Source organism: Bidens hawaiensis, unplaced genomic scaffold, assembly GCF_021521415.1.
Source record: "Bidens hawaiensis isolate Kalapana, Puna unplaced genomic scaffold, B.hawaiensis_p1.1 tig00016190_1, whole genome shotgun sequence".
Taxonomy (NCBI): domain Eukaryota; kingdom Viridiplantae; phylum Streptophyta; class Magnoliopsida; order Asterales; family Asteraceae; genus Bidens; species Bidens hawaiensis.
In genome coordinates, this window is record NW_027492474.1 from 383,110 (window position 1) to 405,671 (window position 22,562).

General features: G+C 35.9%; 1 protein-coding gene and 1 pseudogene across 1 annotated transcript; one reads left to right on the forward strand and one right to left on the reverse strand.

Moving 5' to 3' along the window:
* Positions 1-7,162: 7,162 nt before the first annotated feature.
* On the reverse strand, positions 7,163-11,019 carry LOC143550865 (BRCA1-associated RING domain protein 1-like). Its single transcript, XM_077041434.1, has 13 exons — positions 10,931-11,019; positions 10,773-10,826; positions 10,626-10,681; positions 10,089-10,184; positions 9,666-9,982; positions 9,052-9,327; positions 8,832-8,932; positions 8,542-8,728; positions 8,350-8,441; positions 8,176-8,266; positions 7,915-8,080; positions 7,710-7,828; positions 7,163-7,637 (listed from the first exon to the last, which is right to left on the reverse strand). The coding sequence occupies exons 1-13, from the start codon at positions 11,008-11,010 to the stop codon at positions 7,284-7,286; spliced, it is 1,989 nt and encodes a 662-aa protein (XP_076897549.1). The 5' UTR covers positions 11,011-11,019; the 3' UTR covers positions 7,163-7,283.
* A 2,824-nt stretch (positions 11,020-13,843) lies between these two features.
* On the forward strand, positions 13,844-21,905 carry LOC143550871 (SUPPRESSOR OF GAMMA RESPONSE 1-like; annotated as a pseudogene).
* The last annotated feature ends 657 nt before the right edge of the window (positions 21,906-22,562 follow it).

A 22,562-nucleotide genomic window follows, 5' to 3' on the forward strand; every position in this document is an offset into this window, starting at 1 on the left:
CCTAACCCTAATTGATTAAAATATAATAAAACATAATCATTACTTAAACCTAATTAATTAAATATTATAAACTTAACCCAAATTAAATAAAATATAATAAACTATTAAAACACTTAGATTAACTCAGATGATGAAAATAACTACCTAGGCTAGAATCCCCAATGTCACAGCAATCAATCAAATGGAAAACTTAAGTTATGGAACTGGGATCGTAAGATAGACCCTTGACAGAAAACCCGACCAGGACCCCTGACCTTCAAGAAGACACCTATGGATTTCTAACAAGTTTTAAGACTCACCAGTTTTATGAATTAAACTTCCTTACGGTTATTTAATAATTTATGTCTAAGTATCTTTATGACGAAATCCTACCTTACAGCGCGGAAATCAAATATAGTTAAGAAGACTGAATTGACTTAATAGACTAAGCTGACAATCAAACCTAGACGGACTCCTTACGAAGAACTAAATCTAGCAATCCTGACCAACAAAGATCTATCAATAACCTATCACCTTACAGCTTTCTAGGCTAACAGCTCACTTTTATCTATTTAATTAGTTTTATTGTTTCAATGATCTTAATGCATATCAATCATAAACTAGTCAAGAACACACAGTAAATGACCTAACAAAACCATATTCTATGAAACAATCACCAAGGATAATGTGAAACAATAAATCCAAGTAAATAAAACCAAGCAATCATACACATCAATTAATTCAAACTTAACAGTTTACTTAAAACATAAAATCCATAACGAAAAGAAATCCCAAACAAAATCAAACCGAACAAAGGTTCATCACGACCTAGGTAGTTTATGAAGTTTAGCCTAGCATCATATATATAAATCAAACAAAGCAAATAGAACTGAAAACATGGTGAATGAATGAGAAACGAAAGATTAAAGGCGATAAAACCCGCAGTCTTCGATCTTGAACGTAAAGCACTTCACATTATGTTCTCGTGCCTTCCAAACCTCCACGAAACTCGAATGATAGCTCTCAAAAATTCCAAATTCGTCTGCGGGCAGCAGGTTATGTTCAGGTTTAAGTTAAAGATGTTTAAATACCAAAAACAAGGCCCAACTTAAAGCAAAAACGAATTAAAAATCCACCAGCAGCTTCCCTAGACGCCGCGCGACGGGCTTTGGCCTCCCCGGTCGCGCGGCGCGGCGTGCTCCACCAAGGGGACCGGTCAGACCGGCCCGGTCTGACCGGTTCTCTGTTCTGACCCTTCCTGACGCGTTCCGGGTCTCCGTTTCGGCTCTTTTTAGCTAGTTTTTCGTCCTTTTTTATCACGATCAACTCCCGGAAACCTACGAAACATAAAAGTGTTAGTAGTATACAAATCTCTATTAAAAACGAACAAAAACTATTAAAATATTAAATAAAATATACACGGGAAATATAAATATTTAGCATTATATCAGTATTCTTATTAGCGACCTCATATTATCCAAATTATTGATATTTATTTGTTGTTTCGTATAAAAGATTGTGGCTTTTCCTATTTTATACTTATATGCTCAAACTTATGACTTGCTCACGAACCTTTGTGTTGATAAATTTTACTTTATGAAATGTTACATGTTTGCATTTAGGTTGATTATGGAGCTTGTGGAGAAAACGTCACAAATACCTTTAGGTTATTAGCAAAATGAACGATATATGATTTGCTATGTTTTGTTGTATTTGTCTTATGAATATTATTATGTGACATTTTCGATGTTGTAAAATGAAAAGAGTTTGTTAAATATTGTCGCTTTAATTAGTGTCATGTGATTATGGGCAATCGTTACATCTCGACATGTTCCGCCGCCTTTGGTCGGGGTGTGACAGTCTTTCCCTTTTCTTTGTTATCTCGCACCTATAGTACGAGTATAACTTTTTGTTAGTCAGATATACAATCCGGCTTAAGACCTCTACTCTCTTTTGTAAAATCTTTACTTCGATTCTATTTTCTTTATGAACCTTTAGTTCAAAACATCTTTTCTTTATTTTAAACCTTTAGTTTAAAATATCATTTTTTTTTCAAGTTAAAACTCTTTCTTTTAACTTATTTACTTTTATTTTCTTTTACAAGATAAACCTCTAGTTTAACTTGTTTTCTTTTTCTTAAACCCTACGTTTCTTCTTCATTAAGAAACGTATATTTTTCTTTTACTTATTATTTAATAATATTAAACTTAAATAATATTATCAACTATAACTATTTTTTACTTTATCTTTTCCTTTCTTTTATAATATGTTTGAACCAATAGTTCAAATTATATATTCTTTATTCTCATATTCGGACCTTTAGTCCGTCATGTTTTCTTTTCTAAAATCTACGTTTCCAAAACGTATATATACATACATACATGTATATATATACACACATTATTTAGTTTACATGAATCATATAAACAATATATATATATATCTCCATTTACTCATTATTCAAAATACTTTTAAATAATATTTTTATCTTTATTTATTGATAAAGATTATTCCATTTACTTTTCTTTTATTTCTTTTCTTTTATTATTATCTAAAATCATTTAAATAATAATTTCGCTTTATCTATAACCAATATTTATATCTTTCTCTTTATATAATTTCTTTGTTTTTCTATTCTTTATTTTCGAGGTATTGACTATACCCTTGACTAAGGTCTAAGCCTTTATTATTTTATTAATATTTTATTCGGGCATTATGTCTACCTTGTTCGGCTTATTATTTTCTAAACTAATGGGCAACACTTCGACGTTGGCACGTATATCGAGGATCTTGATCAACACCTCCTTGGCACGCAAATCGAGGCACGCCTGTATTCAAGTCTCGTCGGCACGCACTTCAAGGCAGGTCATCTCGGGTTGGCACGTACTTCGAGGCCGAACGTTGGGTCGTCTCGGGTCGGCACGTACTGTAAGGCCCCGTTACCGGTAGCCCTACTTTCGTGTTGGATTTACTCATAAACACAGTTCTAAATATCAGAGTTAATTTAAAACTTTACACGAAATATAAAACTTTCATAAAACATTACATAATTCATAACCTGTCTCAAAACATCCTTTGTCTTTCAACATTAAAGCATTAAAATTAAAACATCATAAGTCTTCAGATGCCAGGCTCTTATTCTTCTGCCATGTGTCCCCACTCAAGCCAGCTGTCTCATCCTACTCACCTGCGTGCATACTAAAAGTCAGCTACGCTGAGTGAGTTCTAGTTAATCATACGTTATACAATACACAATAAATTATATTCTTTCATTCACACTTTCATACTTTCTTACTTTCATACTTTCTTACTTCCACATCTTACGTTATAAAGAGCATTACGCCCTGCATTCCTCGAGTATTATTAGGGCTCGGTACCCTCCTTCCTCGAGTATTATTAGGGCTCGGTACCCTCTTTCCTCGAATATTAGTAGGGTTCGGTTCCCTAGTTCTCGAATATTAGCAGGGTTCGATTCCCTCTTTGTTACCATACAACCATACTTTCCTTTTTTTATTAACTTTATCACATTCATACACATAAGCATACATATCATACTTACCTTATTCTTAGCGCTGCAACCTGACAGTACGTGCAATATCCGAAGATCGTTCACGTACCGTCAAGCAATCATTCATATCTATCACATATATCACATATGGCATACACTTATCACTTAGGATAAATGTATTAACAAACACATCGAGTATGCACACAGCCCCGAAAACATAACAAGGAATGGGGCTAGAAACTCACCTGAATCCTGTTACGCTCTCCGTTAATAGTTATTCCCTTCTTGAGCTGTGCACGGCTAACTGTATAATATTTACACGTATCAATTAACTACTACTACTCATGTTGTATTTCTATCTTTATATGACCCACAACGAACGGGGGTCCGGGGGCAGCGCCCCTGGTAGCGGGGTCTAGGGGCGGCAGCCCCTAGCAGGGTCCAAGGGGCAGAGCCCCTGGCTGGGGTCGAGCTTAGCTTAAGGCGAAGTTAAACCTTAGGCGAACTTAGCTTTAGGTGAAGTTAAATCTTAGGCGAACTTAGCTTTAGGCGAAGTTAAACCATAAGCGAACTTAGCTTTAGGCGAAGTTAAACCTTAGGCGAACTTAGCTTTAGGCGAAGTTAAACCTTAGGCGAACTTAGCTTTAGGCGAAGTTAAACCTTAGGCGAACTTAGCTTTAGGCGAAGTTCATCAGGCGAACTTAGCTTGCAGGCGAAGTTCATCAGGCGAACTTAGCTTGCAGGCGAAGTTGTCGTCTGTAGGTTCTGTTCGCTCTTAAATCCTTCGTTCCTTAACCAAATAACTCGATTTAGGTACCCATGGAATCGTCTGACCAGCGCCTACAAACCCCAACTATCAAATCGACCTAACATCGATGTTTAGAGGGTGCGATTTAGGCATATAGGTTACGGGTCCTTTTTATCAATCGATTAACCCATCAAATCATAACCATTTTCAGTAAGTTTAGCTTTGTTGGATTCGTTTTTACCATACAAACTCAGATCTACCATTTCTCAAATCAAACCGAACCTATACGAACGATTTCTAACCATAAACGTACCTTGAACGAGTCGAACTTACGAACACGAGCTGGTCTTGTTGCTTTGGTTCGTCACGACGATCTAGCACCAACTAACGTTTACTCTCTCTCGGATCCTGCTCGTTTATGGTGTGTGTGTTTTTGAATGTGTAGAGATTAGAATGGAAAGAGATGAGGTTTAGGGTTTTATGGTGGTTTAGGGGATATTTATATCCCTTAAAGCCCATGGACCTAAGGCCCATTCTCATTTAACCCATCTCAATTAATCTAAGTCCATGATCCGTTCTTTACACGATATTAATTAATTAATAACGCGAAATCACTAAACGTAACTTTCTTTATTTAACATTATATATTTTAGGATGTTACACGTACTTCAAGGCAGAACGTCGGTATTTTGGGGTATCTTCTGTTTAATGGGAAACGAGGTGGTCGGTACACGTTTATCGAGGTGATCTTTAGAGAGAGGGAATGTATTCTAGATAGAGAAAGGGATGTGTGAATGGTGTGTGAAAAATGAGATGCTCAAAGATGCTATTTATAGACTTTTCCCGAGACCCATCGCGATACGCGATGGTCCTTTGATCATGGCATCGCGTATTGCGATGCATGCATGATGAGTCACCTACTAGGGCTACCACGTGGTGACACGTGGCAACACATAATGCCACCAGGTGACACGTGGCAGGACACGTGTCAACCTGTCAGACCTCGTTATCGCGATACGCGATGACGTTTGGTCTATGGCCGTCGCGTATCGCGATCAGGCCTGGTGACAGATTTATCATTTTGATTTTCTTTTTAAGTTTCAAAACTTGTCATTTTTGTTCCTTTATCTTTCGAACTTGGTATTTTTGACCCGATATTTTCGTGATGTTACATAATTAACCCTTGTGTTGCCAATTTCCTTCATTATTCCGGTTAGAAAGACATAAACGGTGTCTGGTAAGAGACAAAACAGTGGCAGGTTCATCAATGTATGGCTGGAATTGGACATGGTCGGCTGAACCGTTTACTCCGATCGAATTACAAGAACTCCGGGACTGTTTGGAAGTGCTACCGGGTCGACGTCTGGAGGATAGAGCTCATAAGTGGAAATGTGGCCTCGAAGGGGATGGATGTTTCACGACTAAATCTTGATGAGAGCAATGTGCAAAGAACTCACATACTCAACCGATTTATGTTATGGATTGGAATACTTGGGTCCCTTTGAAAGTTAACCTCTTTGGGTGGATAGCGGAAATGGGTAGACTCGCCACATCGAATGCCCTTTTCCAAAGAAAGGCCATAGATGAAATAAAGTGGTGCCCGCTATGTGAGGAGGAAAGGGAGTCGGTTGATCATATCTTCTTATCTTGCTATGTTGCAACGATAATATGGCAATTTGTAAGCTCTTGGTGTGGGATCCCACCGGTTTTTTCTTTTGAATTTCGAGATCCTCTAACGATTCGTCTTACAAATGGGGTTCAAGAAAGTAAGCGAAAAGCCATTCAATCAATAGTACTCATGGCTAGTTGGTGTATTTGGAAGAAAAGAAATTTGGCAATCTTTGAAGGTAGAAGGGTATCGATTAATCAACTCAAAGAAGACATCAAAAGTCAAAAGACATAGTTTTCTTTGGGTAAAAAGTAGGGGGAATGGAGTTAGATTGGGAGAAATGGTGTTCGTTTTCTTTTTAAGAAATGTAATGTAATAGTGTAAGCGAAGTGGGTGTGTATGTTGTATCTTGTCTAGCTTCTTGCTAACCTTGTTGATTATTCGTTTAATAAAATTAGCCGTTCAAAAAAAATTAATGATACGGAGACAGAAAAAGTAGTTTTCAAAGTCCAAAACGAGCCACATTGAAGGGACTACTTGTGTTATTTAGAGGATTTAAAGTCCTTGGATAATCTTCAAAAGGAAAATAAAACGTAAGAGAGTGAAAAACCATCTTTTGGTACCTTCTCATTTTTAGAAAGTTTTTGTGCGGTTTATTGGTTTAGGTGATTTCTTAAGACCTGATATGTATGATATTCAAAAGCTTAGAAACATCCCTGTTAGGGTGGGCAGGACACTGTTACAAACCTCGTTCGTTAATCAAATGGTCCAAAGAACATAGAAAAGATCCCGATTAGAAATTTAGAAAGAACATAGACTTGATTCTTAATCATAATACTTTTATTCATGACTTTGATTGAGTACACAAAGCAAATAAATAGACTTACAAACTACTACCCCACTAACTAGATAACTACCCACTAACTAAGAAAACACATAAAAAGTGAACATGTGCGCTAATAATCTTGATACATGCAACACGGTTGGAAGGCACGTAACAGACACTCCACTTGTTACACCTGAGCTCACTCGGGTAAGGTTTTCCACATGTGATTTGTTCATATTTCCATCGTTTACGGCTTTATCTTTAGGTACTCCTAAAATCCCATTGATTCTTGGTTTTCTAGTCTTATCTAAAAATAATGTCTCCAAAATACAATACAAATAAAAACTTACATATAAAAAAAAAAGAAAAAAATAACCTCACATAGTCTCCACTTACCATTTTTAACATTTGAAAATGACAAAGTACCTACTTCGTGGTTCGTACTAGCGCTTGATGCTATGAATCGGGATTTAAATCATTGATCTTCAGCAAGTTTAGGACTTGATTTTAACAAACGTCACGTCTATACATACACAATAAAGGGAGCAAAAAAACACACCCCAAAACAGGCGTTTAAGTTTAAACTTAAGGACCTCAAAACTAAATGAAACATTCAGTCCTTTAATGTAAAAGGCAATAAGTTGCATGCAGCAACTGAGTCTAAAATCCAAGTATGCGCAATGGCCCGAGACCCGCATTCTCGAGCTACATCCTCTGCTGCACCCAATCTTTGAAATTTAACCAAAGCTACATCCTCCAGCTCAGCACAGTTTGACAAGTCAGCATTGTATATAACCAAACTTACACCGTATACTTTCACGTCTGCAAAACGATTTGATGATAGCTGATCCTTGGTCTCAATAACTGTGCCCCCGCCAGTCTTTACCAAATTTATGAGATCAGTCTTTAAAGCTTCAACAAAATCACCAACGAAATAAAACTTCATGTTGCTGAACAGTTTTGGAGCCTGCAAAAAACACAATTTATATGACCATAAATATGCCCAATTTTCCACTCGGAATACAAAAATTAGTCTTACGTTATTTAAGGCTCTCAGTCGTCCAGATTTGGGCCCACCAGAACAACCGTGAGTATCTCGTTGAACTTCATAAGGTTCTTCATTCACCACATGTCCAGCTTTAACACAAGCTTTTATCCCTGAAAATTTAAAACAAACATCGCATTTTGTTTAATAAAGCTCCAAGATCAAATCAACGGCTAGGATCAAAAGTTCAAAGCCTTACATTCCATTGTAACAATCCATTTCCCATTCAAAATGGCCATGAAAAATTTCATTGATCTTGTGCATGCACCATTTGAATCAGTACCAACAATCACATGTGTGACATTATCTTTCCAGTGTTGTGTCACTAACGCCCCGTTACGTGTTGCAAAATCAACCATAATAAACTGCATTATCAAATTCATGTATTTAGTATAAGGATCCTCGAAAAGATGTGCACTTATAGAAATTTCACTTATCATAAATAGGTTTGTATGCTAACCTTTTGTTCTACAGAAAGAGCAGAACCACATAATACTAAACTCTTTCCATCTCTCTGCAATGTTGTGCAAGGATTCAGATTTGTAGATATTCTGCAATCAGAATGACGTGTCACAAATAATAATTGTAACTTTTTCATTTATTTAGTAAATTTAAGATATTTGACAAATGATACCCTTTTTCAATTGCTTGTTTCTTAGCTTTTGACTTTTGCTCTCTTGGAAACTTTTGAGAAGCATGATTTGGGCAGAGCACCAAATAGTCAACCTACGAAATACATTATGCATACAATGATATAATTAAAGAGCCTAGAACATAACTATAACAGCAGAATCCATGTGTGCATAATACATAAATAGTTGCTTACACAGTCCCATCTGCAATCAAAGATGTAATACGCACATGGCACATGGTAAGTTAGTAGGCACGATTTCGCATAGCATCCAAGAACAGCTCCCATTTCACCACAACTGCTGCATTTTAGCTTCTTTGCCCTTGCAATTTCTGCTTTTAGATTCTTGATTAATCCATCCTTAAAATATATCCGAGGAGCCCTGCAAATATCACTTTTTAGACTGTTATAATTGCACAGCACATATTCATCAATTAAAACATTTTTGGTGACTGACTGGTAGTATTAAGTAGTCAAATGCATACCATTGGATGCATTTTTCATGAACAAAGGTGAGCTTCGAGAAGTTAGTTGCATTTGCAACCACTTGCTTCCCTTGGGCATATGACACCAGTGCTCCACTTCCCTACATAATTCGTAAAATTAATAGTATCAAGATTTATAATTATCTATTTTCCATAAGTTTTTTTAACAAACTCAAATAAAACAGTTGTTTAAGAATACACGATCGGGTTTAGAACGCACATCTGTTATCTTTGAATGATGGCAAAAGGCACAAGGACGTGTTTTGGGATCCGGTTGATCTGACTGCCTACCAGAAATTGGTTCTTCAGGCTTCGTCTCTGAATTACAACCTGCAGTAGCTACATTACCAGAAGCCAAATCATTGGTCTGAATATGGCAATTTACTAAATCATCGGATCCATTTTTTGGTTTCTTTTGTTTTTTGGATTTTGACTCCGCGCGTTTCCTGTATGCATCATTTTCAGCTGCTCTCTTTGATGAATATCTTGCTAAATTCTGAAAATTATTTATATACATTACACGGTGATTCACTAAAAACATGAATTATTACAAGCAAAAGTACACAAGCATGGAATATATTCAAATAATGTAAAAGATAGAACTAAATAGTAACTAGAAAATAACCAAATAACACAAGATAAACAAATAATGTAGGAAACTATGCAGCAAGTACACAAATATATTTTGGTACACATCACAAGATCACGGGAAAAAACTGTATATATGAGTGTGGCAGAATGCTAATCTTAATCCTAAAACCAACATAATTGATATTACTAAAATGTACTGACATAAACCAATAAAAACTGCAGCAATGTAGACTCTTTCCTTACCTTATGGCTGATGTTAGGATCACTGCAATTAACATCATTTTTTTGGCAATCACTGGATGATGAAGGACTCGGTGGTTTCATCTTCATAAATACAGCTCCATTAACACCAGTCTCCCTGCGCTTATCATGCGCCGCCTGTACCTTAGACCTTGAATGACTAGGTTTATCACAACCACTCATCTTAAACTCTTGGTTTTTAACACTTTCTGGTGTGACCAATTTTCCCTCTTTCACTCTATCATTATTTTCCTTTCTCAAATTAGTATTGGCATCCGTCTTTAACGAAGCAGGACACTGTGCTGATGCATTACCAACATCTGCAGGGAAAAAAAAGTTTTCAGATGAATAAAGATTAAACAACTTTAATCCTACTAATGAAAAACGAAATCACTATAAACTATAAACAATGGGGATTTTTCTTACCAGAACACAGAGGATGAATAACGTTCGCCTTGAAGATAGCTTCAAGATTTCTATAGATGGCCACAATGTTTTCCATAAAAGATACACGTTTAACCTCTGAAATATAATCAAACAGCAATCCAATCACAGACCACACCGAAAAAAACACTAAACCTTCCCTAAATGCAGTGTTAAAAAATCGGCATTAAATGCTGATTATACGATAATTAATTAAACAGCTACCGATTTGATTTGACCAGTCAAAATCAACGAAAATCAGATAGCTTTGGACAGAAACTGGTCAAAATCTTGTAAGTATTCGAATAATTATACTTTATTTGAAAAATTATATGGATTAATGTCGACTAGCGCCTATCGAGTTTTACAACACAGCCTAAATTAACATTGAAATTAATGCCTTTTCAGCCAACAAACAGATGCACAATCCTTCAAATACATATCTAGGGTTTAAAATTAAGAACAAACAAAAATCATAAAGCTAAAATTAAAGCTAAAACCCTAACTGCTTATTATTATTATTATTATTCAGATGCATACCTTGATCGATATAGGCATGTTTACAAGCTGGACACTCCGGGCCGGATTGACACAAACTGTTTCCAAAACAGCAAAAAATAACGTAAATTAAATAGAGTAGTAATAAATAGTGAAGAAAGTAAATACTAATAAATAAAAGTAACTAACTTGCAGAAAATGTGATTGCAGGGAAGCAAAACCGGATGCTTAAACAACTGGAGGCTGTAATAAAGTTAAAAAAAACAGCAACAAAATGAGTGAGATAAGATGTCATTATTAACCCTAACAAGGTCAATTAAAACGGAAATAGTGGAAATGAAAGTAACCAAAGGGGGCATTTGAGCTCGAGAGCGAGTTTTTGGAGGTGAAGCGTCCATGGATTCATCGACCGAACAGATTCTTCCATTAACAATATTATTATTATTATTATTATTATTATTATTATTATTATTATTATTATTATGATGATTATGACTGTAGTAGTAAAATAGCGGGATGTCTGACCTCTCAATTGGGAATGTTTTTGTACTTTTATAATAATTCAAATACTAACTGTCGACAAAGGTTGGGACACGTGTCCCTACAATTTGCTACAGTGTTCTCCTTTTTCTTTGGTGGTTTTACAAATCTTCCTGAGGAAGCTATTCGGAGAATCTTTCCGTGGAAGCTTGTTTTTGTGTAGGGAATTTTAAACGAACTAAATGCAAAAAAACACTATATAAATAAGCGAATGTTTATGAACGTAAATGAAATGGGAACGGAAATGCATTTCGTTTATTAAAAACAAACATAAACGATGTTTGGTTCGTTTACATACCTACTTTTGAGCAACTTCACAATGATTGTTTTTATTCTTTTAAACAACTAACTTTTTTCAACCTTATTTTATCCTAATGTCTCAAGTGAGATCGGAACTCACAACCATTTGATTAAAGTCATATACATTTGTCATTAGACCATACCAGTATTAGAGATAATACCGTGACCCACCAAAATATACAAACACATTCAAGTTAATCATTGCAAATATGCATAGAATCAATTATATATTTGTTTCCTAGTTTGTTACAGTTAGTTCCTAAGTTGTAGGCTTTTCTCTTTGTATATATTTTGATCTAGTAAATGAGAACAATGCATCGGTTAATTAATTCATATGGTATCAACCAGGTTTTACTAAACCCTAAATCTCCACTGCCGCCAACCCTCTTCCCCACTCAAACTTCTTCCCTATCATTTGTCTAATCGGGATGACGATCTCAGCAAATACCTCCTCCCCCATCCAAACCATTCCTCTATCAACACCCTCCTTGGTCACTTCCACCAATGCTTCTGGTCTTCTACCCACACCACAACTAACAATCACCTCTCGCCCCTTCCTAGGAAAATGTCAAGTGTGCTTCACCAAAGGTCACACAATTGCCTCCTGTAATGTTTTCAAGAAGTTATATCCTCAAGTGATTCTACCAACCTATCAAAGAATAGGACTAAATAGTCAACCACAATCACACTTCATGGCTGGAAATAATGCAAACACATCTAACCGGACTTGGCTTTTCGATAGCGGTGCATCTCACCACATTACCAACGATCTCAATGCCCTATCACTCCACACAACATACGATGGCACCGATGAGCTTGTCATCGGTGATGGTTCGTCTCTTACCATTACTCATGTAGGCTCCATTACTCTTAAATTCTCTAATACTTCTTTTGTCTTACACAATGTCCTTTGTGTTCCCTCTATCTCTCGCAACATTATTTCTATCTCTCGTTTGTGCATTGACAATAATGTACTAGTTCAATTTTTTCCTTGGAATTTTGTTATCAAGGATTACCATACCCACAAATCTCTTTTCCACGGAACAAGTAATCATGGCATCTATGAACTTCGTCCGGCATCGCCACCTTAAGCGTTTCTTTTGCACTCTACAAAGGCTTCGCTTTGGCACCACCGTCTCGGCCATCCTCATTTTAAAGTTTTGCAACATTTGTCTTCGTTTGTTTCTTCCATTACAACTTTTAATGATTCTTGTAATTCATGTTGCATCAACAAAAGTCACAAACTCCCCTTTCATTCTTCTACTATAACGTCTAATGCTCCTTTAGATTTACTATTTTCCGATGTATGGTCTTCACCCGTCACTTCCATTGATGGATTTAAATATTATATTATATTTGTAGACCACTTCACTAAATACACTTGGATATATCCACTAAAACACAAATCGGATTCTCTCACCACCTTTATTCATTTTCAAAAGTTAATGGAAAACTACTTTCAAACCAAAATTAAGCAATTATTCTCCGATAATGGCGGAGAATATATTAAACTCACATCTCATCTCACTTCATGTGGTATCACTCATCTCACTTCCCCACCCCATACACCCGAGCATAATGGTTATGCCGAACGGCGTCACTGCCATATCGTTGAAACGGTCCTTACGCTTCTCTCTCATGCCAAAATGCCATTACAATTTTGGCCTTTTGCCTTCACTACCGCCACTTATCTCATTAACCGACTACCTACAACCACACTCGAAAATGACTCTCCTTTTTCCCGTCTTTTCCAAGCAACCCCTAATTACAATAAACTCCGCAGTTTTGAATGTTTAGCCTATCCATGGTTTTGTCCTTACACCTCCCACAAACTCCAATCTCAGTCGAAACCGTGCGTCTTTGTGGGATACTCCTCTTCACAAAGTGCATACTACCTACTTGAACCCTTGACTAATAAAGTTTATACATCTCGGCATGTTCGATTCATTGAACATGAATTTCCTTATGAAACTTTAACCAACACATCCACTCAATCTCCCCCTCAGCCAGACACTTGGTTACCATTAATTGTCCAACACATTCCCATTAAAACCACCATTCCTTCACCAAATAATGATACCAACACTTCCTCACCTTTGGTTAATACTTATCCAAACATTCCCACCCCACCAATTATCACCCACCCACGTGACTATACTCAACCTCTTACATCATATCCAAATCAACCATCCTCACTTCTTGGATCATCCCAAAACATTTCAACATCCACCACATCTGACTTAACAACTCCTGTTACCAAACCTGTTACCCAAACCAATCCTCATGGTGCCCGTCAATCACGTAAACCAAACCCAAAATACCACAATTCCAACTTTGTCCTTTATAATACCACCATTCAACCCTTCCCCGAACCTTCGACTATCACCCAAGCCTTAAAACAACCCTCATGGCGCAAAGCTATGCAAGACGAGTATGATGCCCTCATTCGTAATCAAACTTGGACTCTTGTTCCGCCCGATTCTGTTCCCAATATTGTTGGGTGCAAATGGGTTTATCGAACTAAATACAATGCTGACGGGCCGGTCGATCGCCTTAAAGCACGGCTTGTTGCTAAAGGATTTCTCCAACGACCTGGTTTAGACTATTATGAAACTTTCAATCACGTAGTCAAACCAGCCTCCCTACGTCTCATTCTCGCTTTAGCCGCCTCCCACAATTGGTGTCTTCGCCAACTCGACATCAATAATGCCTTTCTTCAAGGCACTCTCACCGAAACAGTCTACATGTCTCAACTGCCCGGTTTCACCGATTCTTCTTTCCCCAATCATGTTTGCAAACTTAACAAAGCCATTTATGGCCTTGGTCAAGCATCCCGAGCTTGGTACAACGAACTAAAATCATATCTTCTCTTGGTTCATTTTAAACCGACAGTATTTGAACCATCTCTTTTTGTCAATCGTCTCACCAAATCTCTCATATATATTCTAGTTTATGTTGATGATATAATCATCACCGGTCCAAATCCTTCCATTATTAGTGTTTTCATACAAACTCTTGCCAATCGTTTCTCTCTTAAAGATCTCGATGATTTATCATACTTTCTCGGTGTCGAGGTCTTACCTCATTCTAAAGGTCTTTTTCTTTCTCAGGCTAAATATATCCTTGATATCCTTACAAGAGCCAACATGAATGATTGTAAACCATCATCCACTCCAATGTCCTCATCGGTACCACTGACCAAGTTTGATGGTACACCTTTACCATCCCCGACTGAATATCGAACATTCGTAGGGGCTCTACAATACTTATCTTTAACCCGACCGGATGTCGCCTTTTCAGTTAACAAACTTTCTCAATTCATGCACTCACCAACCGAACATCATTGGGCTGCCCTAAAACGGTTGCTACGATACCTACACGATACTATTCATCATGGCCTTCTTATTAGGCGAGACTCACCGTTACTGCTCCATGCATTTACTGATGCGGATTAGGCAGGTGATAAACAAACATATCACAGCACTACCGGATCCATTGTTTATCTGGGATCCAATCCGAAATCTTGGAAACGCCAACCCACTTTGGCCCGCTCCTCCACCGAAGTAGAATTCCGGGCTGTTGCCTCAACAACCACCGAAATACAATGGTTAACTTCACTTATGTCTGAACTTGGCTTTCGATCGAACGTCACCCTACCATTTATTGTGACAACTTAAGTGCCACTCACTATTCAGTCAATCCGGTTTTCCACTCAAGAATGAAGCATCTTGCATTGGATTTTCACTTCGTACGTGAAAAGGTTCAAGCGGGTTCCTTACGGGTTCACTCATATTGCCGGTGATGACCAACTAGCTGATGCTCTCACCAAACCGTTGCTCAAACACCGCCATCAACTTCTTCTATCCAAGATTGGACTTATTTCTCGGTCGTCCATCTTGCGGGGTATATTAGAGAATACCGCGACCCACCAAATATTCAAACACATTCAAGTTAATCATTGCAAATATGCATAGAATCAATTATATATTTGTTTCCTAGTTTGTTACAGTTAGTTCCTAAGTTGTAGGCTTTTCTCTTTGAATATATTTTGATCTAGTAAATGAGAACAATGCATCGGTTGATTATTTCATAACCAGTGGTTGTAAGCATACCAATGAATTTGGTTATAATGTTAGCAAATGACAAGTTAATTTGATGATGAATGATTTGGTCAGTTTAGTAATATTTGTTTTCTGTTCAATGGTTATTAAGTGTTAAATAAGATTACACCAATTTATTAATCATTTTGAAGCCGTGCTTGAAGGTATCAATTGGGTGGCATTTGACATGTTTCTTTCCTGACTAAATTTCTTCATCTTTCCCCAAATCACACGTTGGATATAAAACATAGAAAAGTTAATCTGTTCATAAGTAAACCGATCGAAAGTGTAACATATTTTAAAATTTTGTTATAGCTTAGCTACTTGTCAATTGTCATGTTTATTTAAAATTTTGAAAGTTCATGATAATCTTTCAATTAAATTTGTGGTCTCTTATGTTTACAGGTCAAAGGGGAACCAATTATATACTATTTATGTTCTCGGTACTACCGATCTCCCAAACTCATATTTGATGCAACTGAGTACAAAATTGCAATCGATATCATTTACCAGGATTCCATGGCAAATCCACTGACCATGTGTATAAATATTCATGGTTTATAATTCTTACATAAATTAACATTTCTTTAATTTTTTGTGACCGGTGGGTTATTTTGCATGTAGATTAAATTGATTGCATCTTTTACAAGTGATTTATAATTGTAACTTGTAAAGTCCTATAGATTTTTGAGATTGTTAGTAGACTGCATTGTGTGCGCCAGTGGGATTTAAGAACTGTTAATGGCATTAGTTAAACTGTAAGGTAGTGTTTGGTATGCATAAATGATAGGGGGAATGAAAAAAGTGATGTTTGGTTGCTTAATGGAATGAAATCATCCATTACAGATGTAATCTTATTTCATCAAAATCATTCCTTCTCAACCCCTTCTTTTTTTTTCATTTCATGCATCCTTCAGCCTAATTTCTCAACAACACCACCTAACAACAACCACCATCACTACCATCGCCACCACCACCAAGTTTCATTTAGGGGGGGGGGAAACCAAATTGAGAAAAAATAGCAGGTTTTAAAGCACGGATGTTTTCTTTCCAATTTGAAAAGAATATAATGGAAATGAAAGGAAAAGAATTGAATTAATTAAAACAAATAAAAAAGAAAGGAAAGTTTCATTTTCTTTCTTTTTTTTGTTTAAATTAACTCAAGAACGCAACGTTCATTCCCATTTTATTTATATCTATATTACATATAAAACATATTAGAAGGATAAAATGGTCATTAGTCACTTTTTTTTGTCTTCTTCTTAAGACGCCGCTAAATTGAATGCTCCGGCTTTGTCTTTAACTTTCCGGTAACTTCTACTTCAATCGTCCCTCTCAGGCGACCTTCCAACTCCGAGTCTCTGGCGACTTCAATTACAATCAATATCAGTTGATTCATCTATTAATCTATTATCGTGCAATCAATGGGCATCAATATTGATTTAATTCATTATGGTGCAATCAATCATGGGCCGATTGAATCTCTCTGTTTAAACCCTAACGCACGATTCAGGTTATAATATTGAGTATTCACAATCCAACAATTGTTCCGGTCACTGATTTAATTAGCCGACTTCTGATTTTCTACTTTACTGTACAGTCCAAGACTCACCAATTGAAGGCAACACCTTCAAGAATTTTGTCATTTCAGGTACAATTCGACAAACCATTACCCCTAGGCCCTCACATGTCATATTTAAACCTATGCCCGTTTAACATTTTAAATCACTATTGGGGTTATGATAATTTGTTTGTTATACAGGAATTGGGTTTTGTTGTGTATAATGTATACATGTTTATAGTAATAAAATATGTTATATCTACTGCAACTGATCTATCTGATTTAAAATGTAATAAAATATGTTATCACAATATTATTTGATAGTATACATAAGTTAAAGGAAGCAGCTAATTATTATCATCTAAATGCTCTAATGGTATCCTGTGTTTTCAGATGTCAAATGGTTAAAGTGTTCCCTTATCTGTGGTGGGTATTTGGCGTCTTTTGTCTTATGTCTTCTTACACTACTCCCGGCAATGCTACATTTCTACTCTGGTATGTCTTGAACCAGTAAATAGCTTTATGATCTTTCATAAACAGTCTAGAAAACACTTTGGTGTCTTTTAAATTTTTTTTCCTTTTTCATACTTTATTTTTATACGGTGGCAGTTTGACTCTGGCGTTTTTCTCCATGGATGTGTTTTTTGCTGTCCTTCGTTTACTTTTTGTATCTTTACTGGGGGTTGCTTCCTGTTTATGCTTGCCTTGCGCTATTAACTTCTTGTATTACAAGAGTAGCCAAGTGAAATGGAACAAAGCCAATTTTGGGTCTGTTTTAATTTGTTTGCTGCTGAATTTTACAAACATGTTAAATACACAGTGAAGCGCATCAGAGGCTGAAATCAACAATCTTATCAAATACAGATTTGAAGTGCCCAATGCTGATGTGGAGTAGCCTTGTAACATCCGGCCCCTCACACCACCAATATTGTCCGCTCTGCCCACGAAGAGCTCACGGATTTGTTTTTGGTTTCCCAAAACGCGTTGGTGATTGAAGAGGCAGGACATTTACTTATGAACCAATGATCTCTCTTGTCCACGGCCGATGTGGGATAGCCTAAGAGTGGGACGATGTTGTGTTTGTCAAGGGTGTTACAAGCCTGATGTTAGAACATGCAACATAATTCGGAATTAATAATTCCTATGACAACTAATGGCTAAGACTTCTCGAACATGTTCTTCAAGCCGAGGATACGGTATGTTTATTTTCCCACTTATGAAATGAGTGCTTACTAATCGTCAAGCTTCTAATTACTTTTGTAAGTGATGTAGATGTTTTTATAGCACATGACTACTTAATATATAGTTGTTTACTAATTACGTTACGTGACTTATAATCGAATAGGTTGCATGAAGTAGGTGGCATATATAAGTTTCAACTCGTTTACTTTTAAATGTGATAAAATGAGTTTTGTTTCATCTCAAATGGGTCAAACGAAAAATAGCTAACAAGAGAACCGTTCACATGGGTCAAAGTGCTCAGATGGGTGAGAGCCATTCAAGGCCTATTTAAACAAATTCTATATCGTCTTATTCAAAGTTTTATACTGTTGTTGTAATAATAATGTTGGTTTTTTAAGCATTAATTATGGATTATCGATCTGGTTTTTTAAATAAAAAAGACATAAATGTTTATTATTTTGAAATTAAAGGAATGCATATGCCCAATTGACCATCGAACAGGTAATGATCAGAAGCTTGCATTTTTTACTTTACTTTCTCTTGATTAATATATATGCCCAATTGACCATCATCAGTTTGGAGGTTACGGAACGGGTGATTCACCCAGGTTGTGTAACGGGTAATTCTCTAATTTAGATCACTTGGTGGACCTGAAACATTTTTCTCAATATTCTATTTATTTTTTTTAATAAATAGTAAAAAAAATTTATCCTCGCTTCTTTCCAGCTTACTTGATTTATTTGATTTTGGCAATGCTACTTTTGGGTTCAAATTGAATATTAATTATCACATTTATGTGTTTTCAGGAGTGTTGCATATGCCTTTGTGACTTTGAAGATGGGGGACAGCTTCTTCTACTTCCTTACAACCATCCATTTCATTCTACATGCATTGTGAAATGGTTAAGGTTAAAGGCCAGTTGTCCTGTTTGCAAATTGCTTGTCACGGCAATTGAACAGGTTTAAAGAGTATATAATCTTGACTAACTCAACTAAAACCACAATAATGGCAACAACGTATGAATGAACTATTACTTGTTACATACTATACTTACTTTTGTGAATCATGGTTTCATAATTGCTTGAGTCTATGCTTAGTTACCTTGTTTTTTACTATATTGGTACTTCGTTGGATCAACCAAGGCTGTTTAGAGCTAAAATTTTAGACTTTTAATATTTTGTGATAGATGCCTTGTGGAAACAAATGTTGGGTTATTTACAAGGATATTAAAACTGCAATATCTGGAATTTTTGTGCTAAAATAGTTGATTTTTGGTTGGACCGATCTTTTCAAGATAATAAAAGCCACATTAGAACCGTGATTGCAGAAAAATTGTAAGTACATTAATTTTCTATTTTAAAGTTCTAAATTAGCAGCTAATATTTTTAATCTTTTTGTGACCCCAACAAAAGATTTATGGCTAAAGAGTACCTATCTCATGCTCTTTTTCAATGTGGTCTTTGCAACTAATCATCCCCAAGTTGTTAACCATGTGTCAGCAGGTATTATCAAATGTTCCAACCATTACTTTCTTTTGTTTGTTCACATTTTTGTTACTATTATCTTTAATATAGATGCCTGAAACATTTTTTGGATTTTTATGATTACCATAATCTTTATTTGCTGTATCTTAGTTGCATATGTTTTTTAAACGTTTATGCAAGTCTATGAGCATATAGTTTATGACAATGAACCGAATATGAGCCTTGCGTCTCTACCAGGAATGCAAAAGACTGAAAAGAGGACCACCATAACGCCTTCCTTGTTCAAGACTAACAAGTCCACTTCAATTTTCAAACCTACTAAATGACTCGTTTGACTCGTGAGCTGACCCATTAACCCGCTTATCTTGCAGCCTTTGTTAATTACTTATTTATTGTGTAACAGGCTAATATCTAGTACAATTCGATAATTTTATATTTCATTTGCAATATTGCTTCCTGCTAGATTTTAATAAGCGTTTGTGCACTGTTTTGTTTTTTTTTTCTTTTAATTTATTCAGTAATTTAATATGCTTTCATTTGTATCATATAAAATTACCATTAAATAAAAAACACTTGATGAGTGCTTTCTCAATATTTATAAACATCGATGGTGGCATATGGGCTATTTTTTGAAAGAATGCTTCATTTTATTGATATTACAATCCAAATAGACATGTTTGCCTCTTGACATCATAAAAGACATTGAGACGTTTGGCTTTTAGTTACAAGAATCCTTTTCACTGTCCAATTTATCTAATTATGTTGAATATCTTTCACTTTTGAATTTAATTAATTATGGGATCCTTTTTTACATATAAGTTTTTATATAAGAATATTTCATGTTGAAAAAATGCAGGCCATCATGGTTGGTGGATACCAACAGAGTTACAACAAAGATTAGAAGTGCTTCCGGTGCATGTGACCCAAAAACATCAAACGGAATAACAATTCCACAAAATCATGCCCAAACTGCCACCATGTGTATAGTCAGTCTATAACAGTGATGTAAATATCTCTATTATATATTCTTAAATTATTATAAAATTCTTTGTCGCCATTTTATAATTTTGGGACCTAACATTTAGGTTCATTAAGGATGACCGGGGTTGCCAGAGGAGTTAGCTTTGACCAGTCGAAACAGGAAATCACGGGGCATTTACTTGCCACAAGTGGTGCAAGTGGCTTCCAACCACACCCATTTGTTGATTAACGGTTGAACAAAGTGATGTAATCTGTTACACTTATCCTTAAAAGCTTCCAAGTACTTTTCATTTAGTTTTTTTCTATATGATAATATACATTTTGTGTAACATGAGTCTTTTTTATCTTGTTTAGGGGTCTATTAAAATGGAAGTGTGTCTCACTTCTTTAATATACAAATTAAAGCTTACAATACTGGAACCTGGAAACACATGATTATTTTAAGGATTTTTATTGGCATAAAATAGGCTAAATAAAAATAGTTGTGTTAGACGGGGTCCAGCAAGGGTGCAAAAAAAATTATGGTTTTGTATGTAAGCCCGGTAAAAGGCAGCAAAACTATTAAAACAAATTGGGTTATGCACCAAGATCATTTGGGAACAGGAGAAGATGAGAAGGAGGGCGAGCACGTGATTTCAAAAATCATTTATCAACAACAATAGTCAAAACCAAATGGAAATGATGAAGAGATTGTTGTTGCAGACTTTGACTTTCCAATTGTTAAAGTTGACCATCACCCCTAAGTCTGTGATATTGATTATTGAACTGCCTCGTGCTGAGCGACGGGTTCCTGATTTGGCGGGCCTTAAACAACAGCCTACTGAGCTTCTTGCAGGTATTTTATCTTGTAGATGATTGATTTAGCAAGAATTGAAGAGGTACAACATTAACACATTCTTATTACTATTTTTAATGTAGAATGAGATGTGGCCCTTGTACGAGGCTGAGGTTGAAATTTCTAGCAGGAAACTTGGTGATCATGACAATGATATGATTAATGAAAAACATGTTTTTAGGGGACCGATAGCTAATAATGATAGTCAAGTTGGAGAAGAATAAAATTGGTGGTATAGCGAGTCACAATATATATTAAATTCACAGCAATTCACAACATGTCGACGGGCTTTCTTTGTGTGATGAATTTTTTCAGAGTCAAATCTGCTCAAAGTTCTAACAGAAGACCGTAAACGAAACGGGCTACTCAACAGCTAAGTAGTTTTGCACAACATAAACGATAGGGTTCGTAAATTAGTTTTAAACTTACATAGTATAGCGAATGCGTACTATGCCTATATATGACATAGTACACACCCGTAAGCAACCAACTTTCGTTAACTTAAAAATAAAAAAGAAAAGAGAAACTAAAATTTCTTTTTATTTTTGTGTGATAAGTTATACTGACTATAAATTTTTTACATCACCAATGTTGGTACTATAACGAGTTGAACCCCTACCGATTTAATCGACATTGTGTCCCCGCTGCAACGTGCGGGCTCTTTGCTAGTATTTTATTACCTCCAACCAAACATACCTTGTTATTTATGTGGCTTAAATATATTGTTTTAATGGTTAATTTTGATGGTGTTGAACTGTTGATTATGGTTTCACAGTATTGAAGATATATTTGCTACTTTACAATTGTTTAACTTTATTCACACATGTCACAAATTGTATTATTCTTAGATACTTAGTAGTATTATAAGCATGTCTCTATATATATTGGTATTGTTATTAAAAGAAAACAAGTTTGTTGTTGGTGCCAACAAGCATATGGATAGTATGTAACATCTTTCATTAACTTTAATAGTTGTCGGATCTAATAAATAAAGTT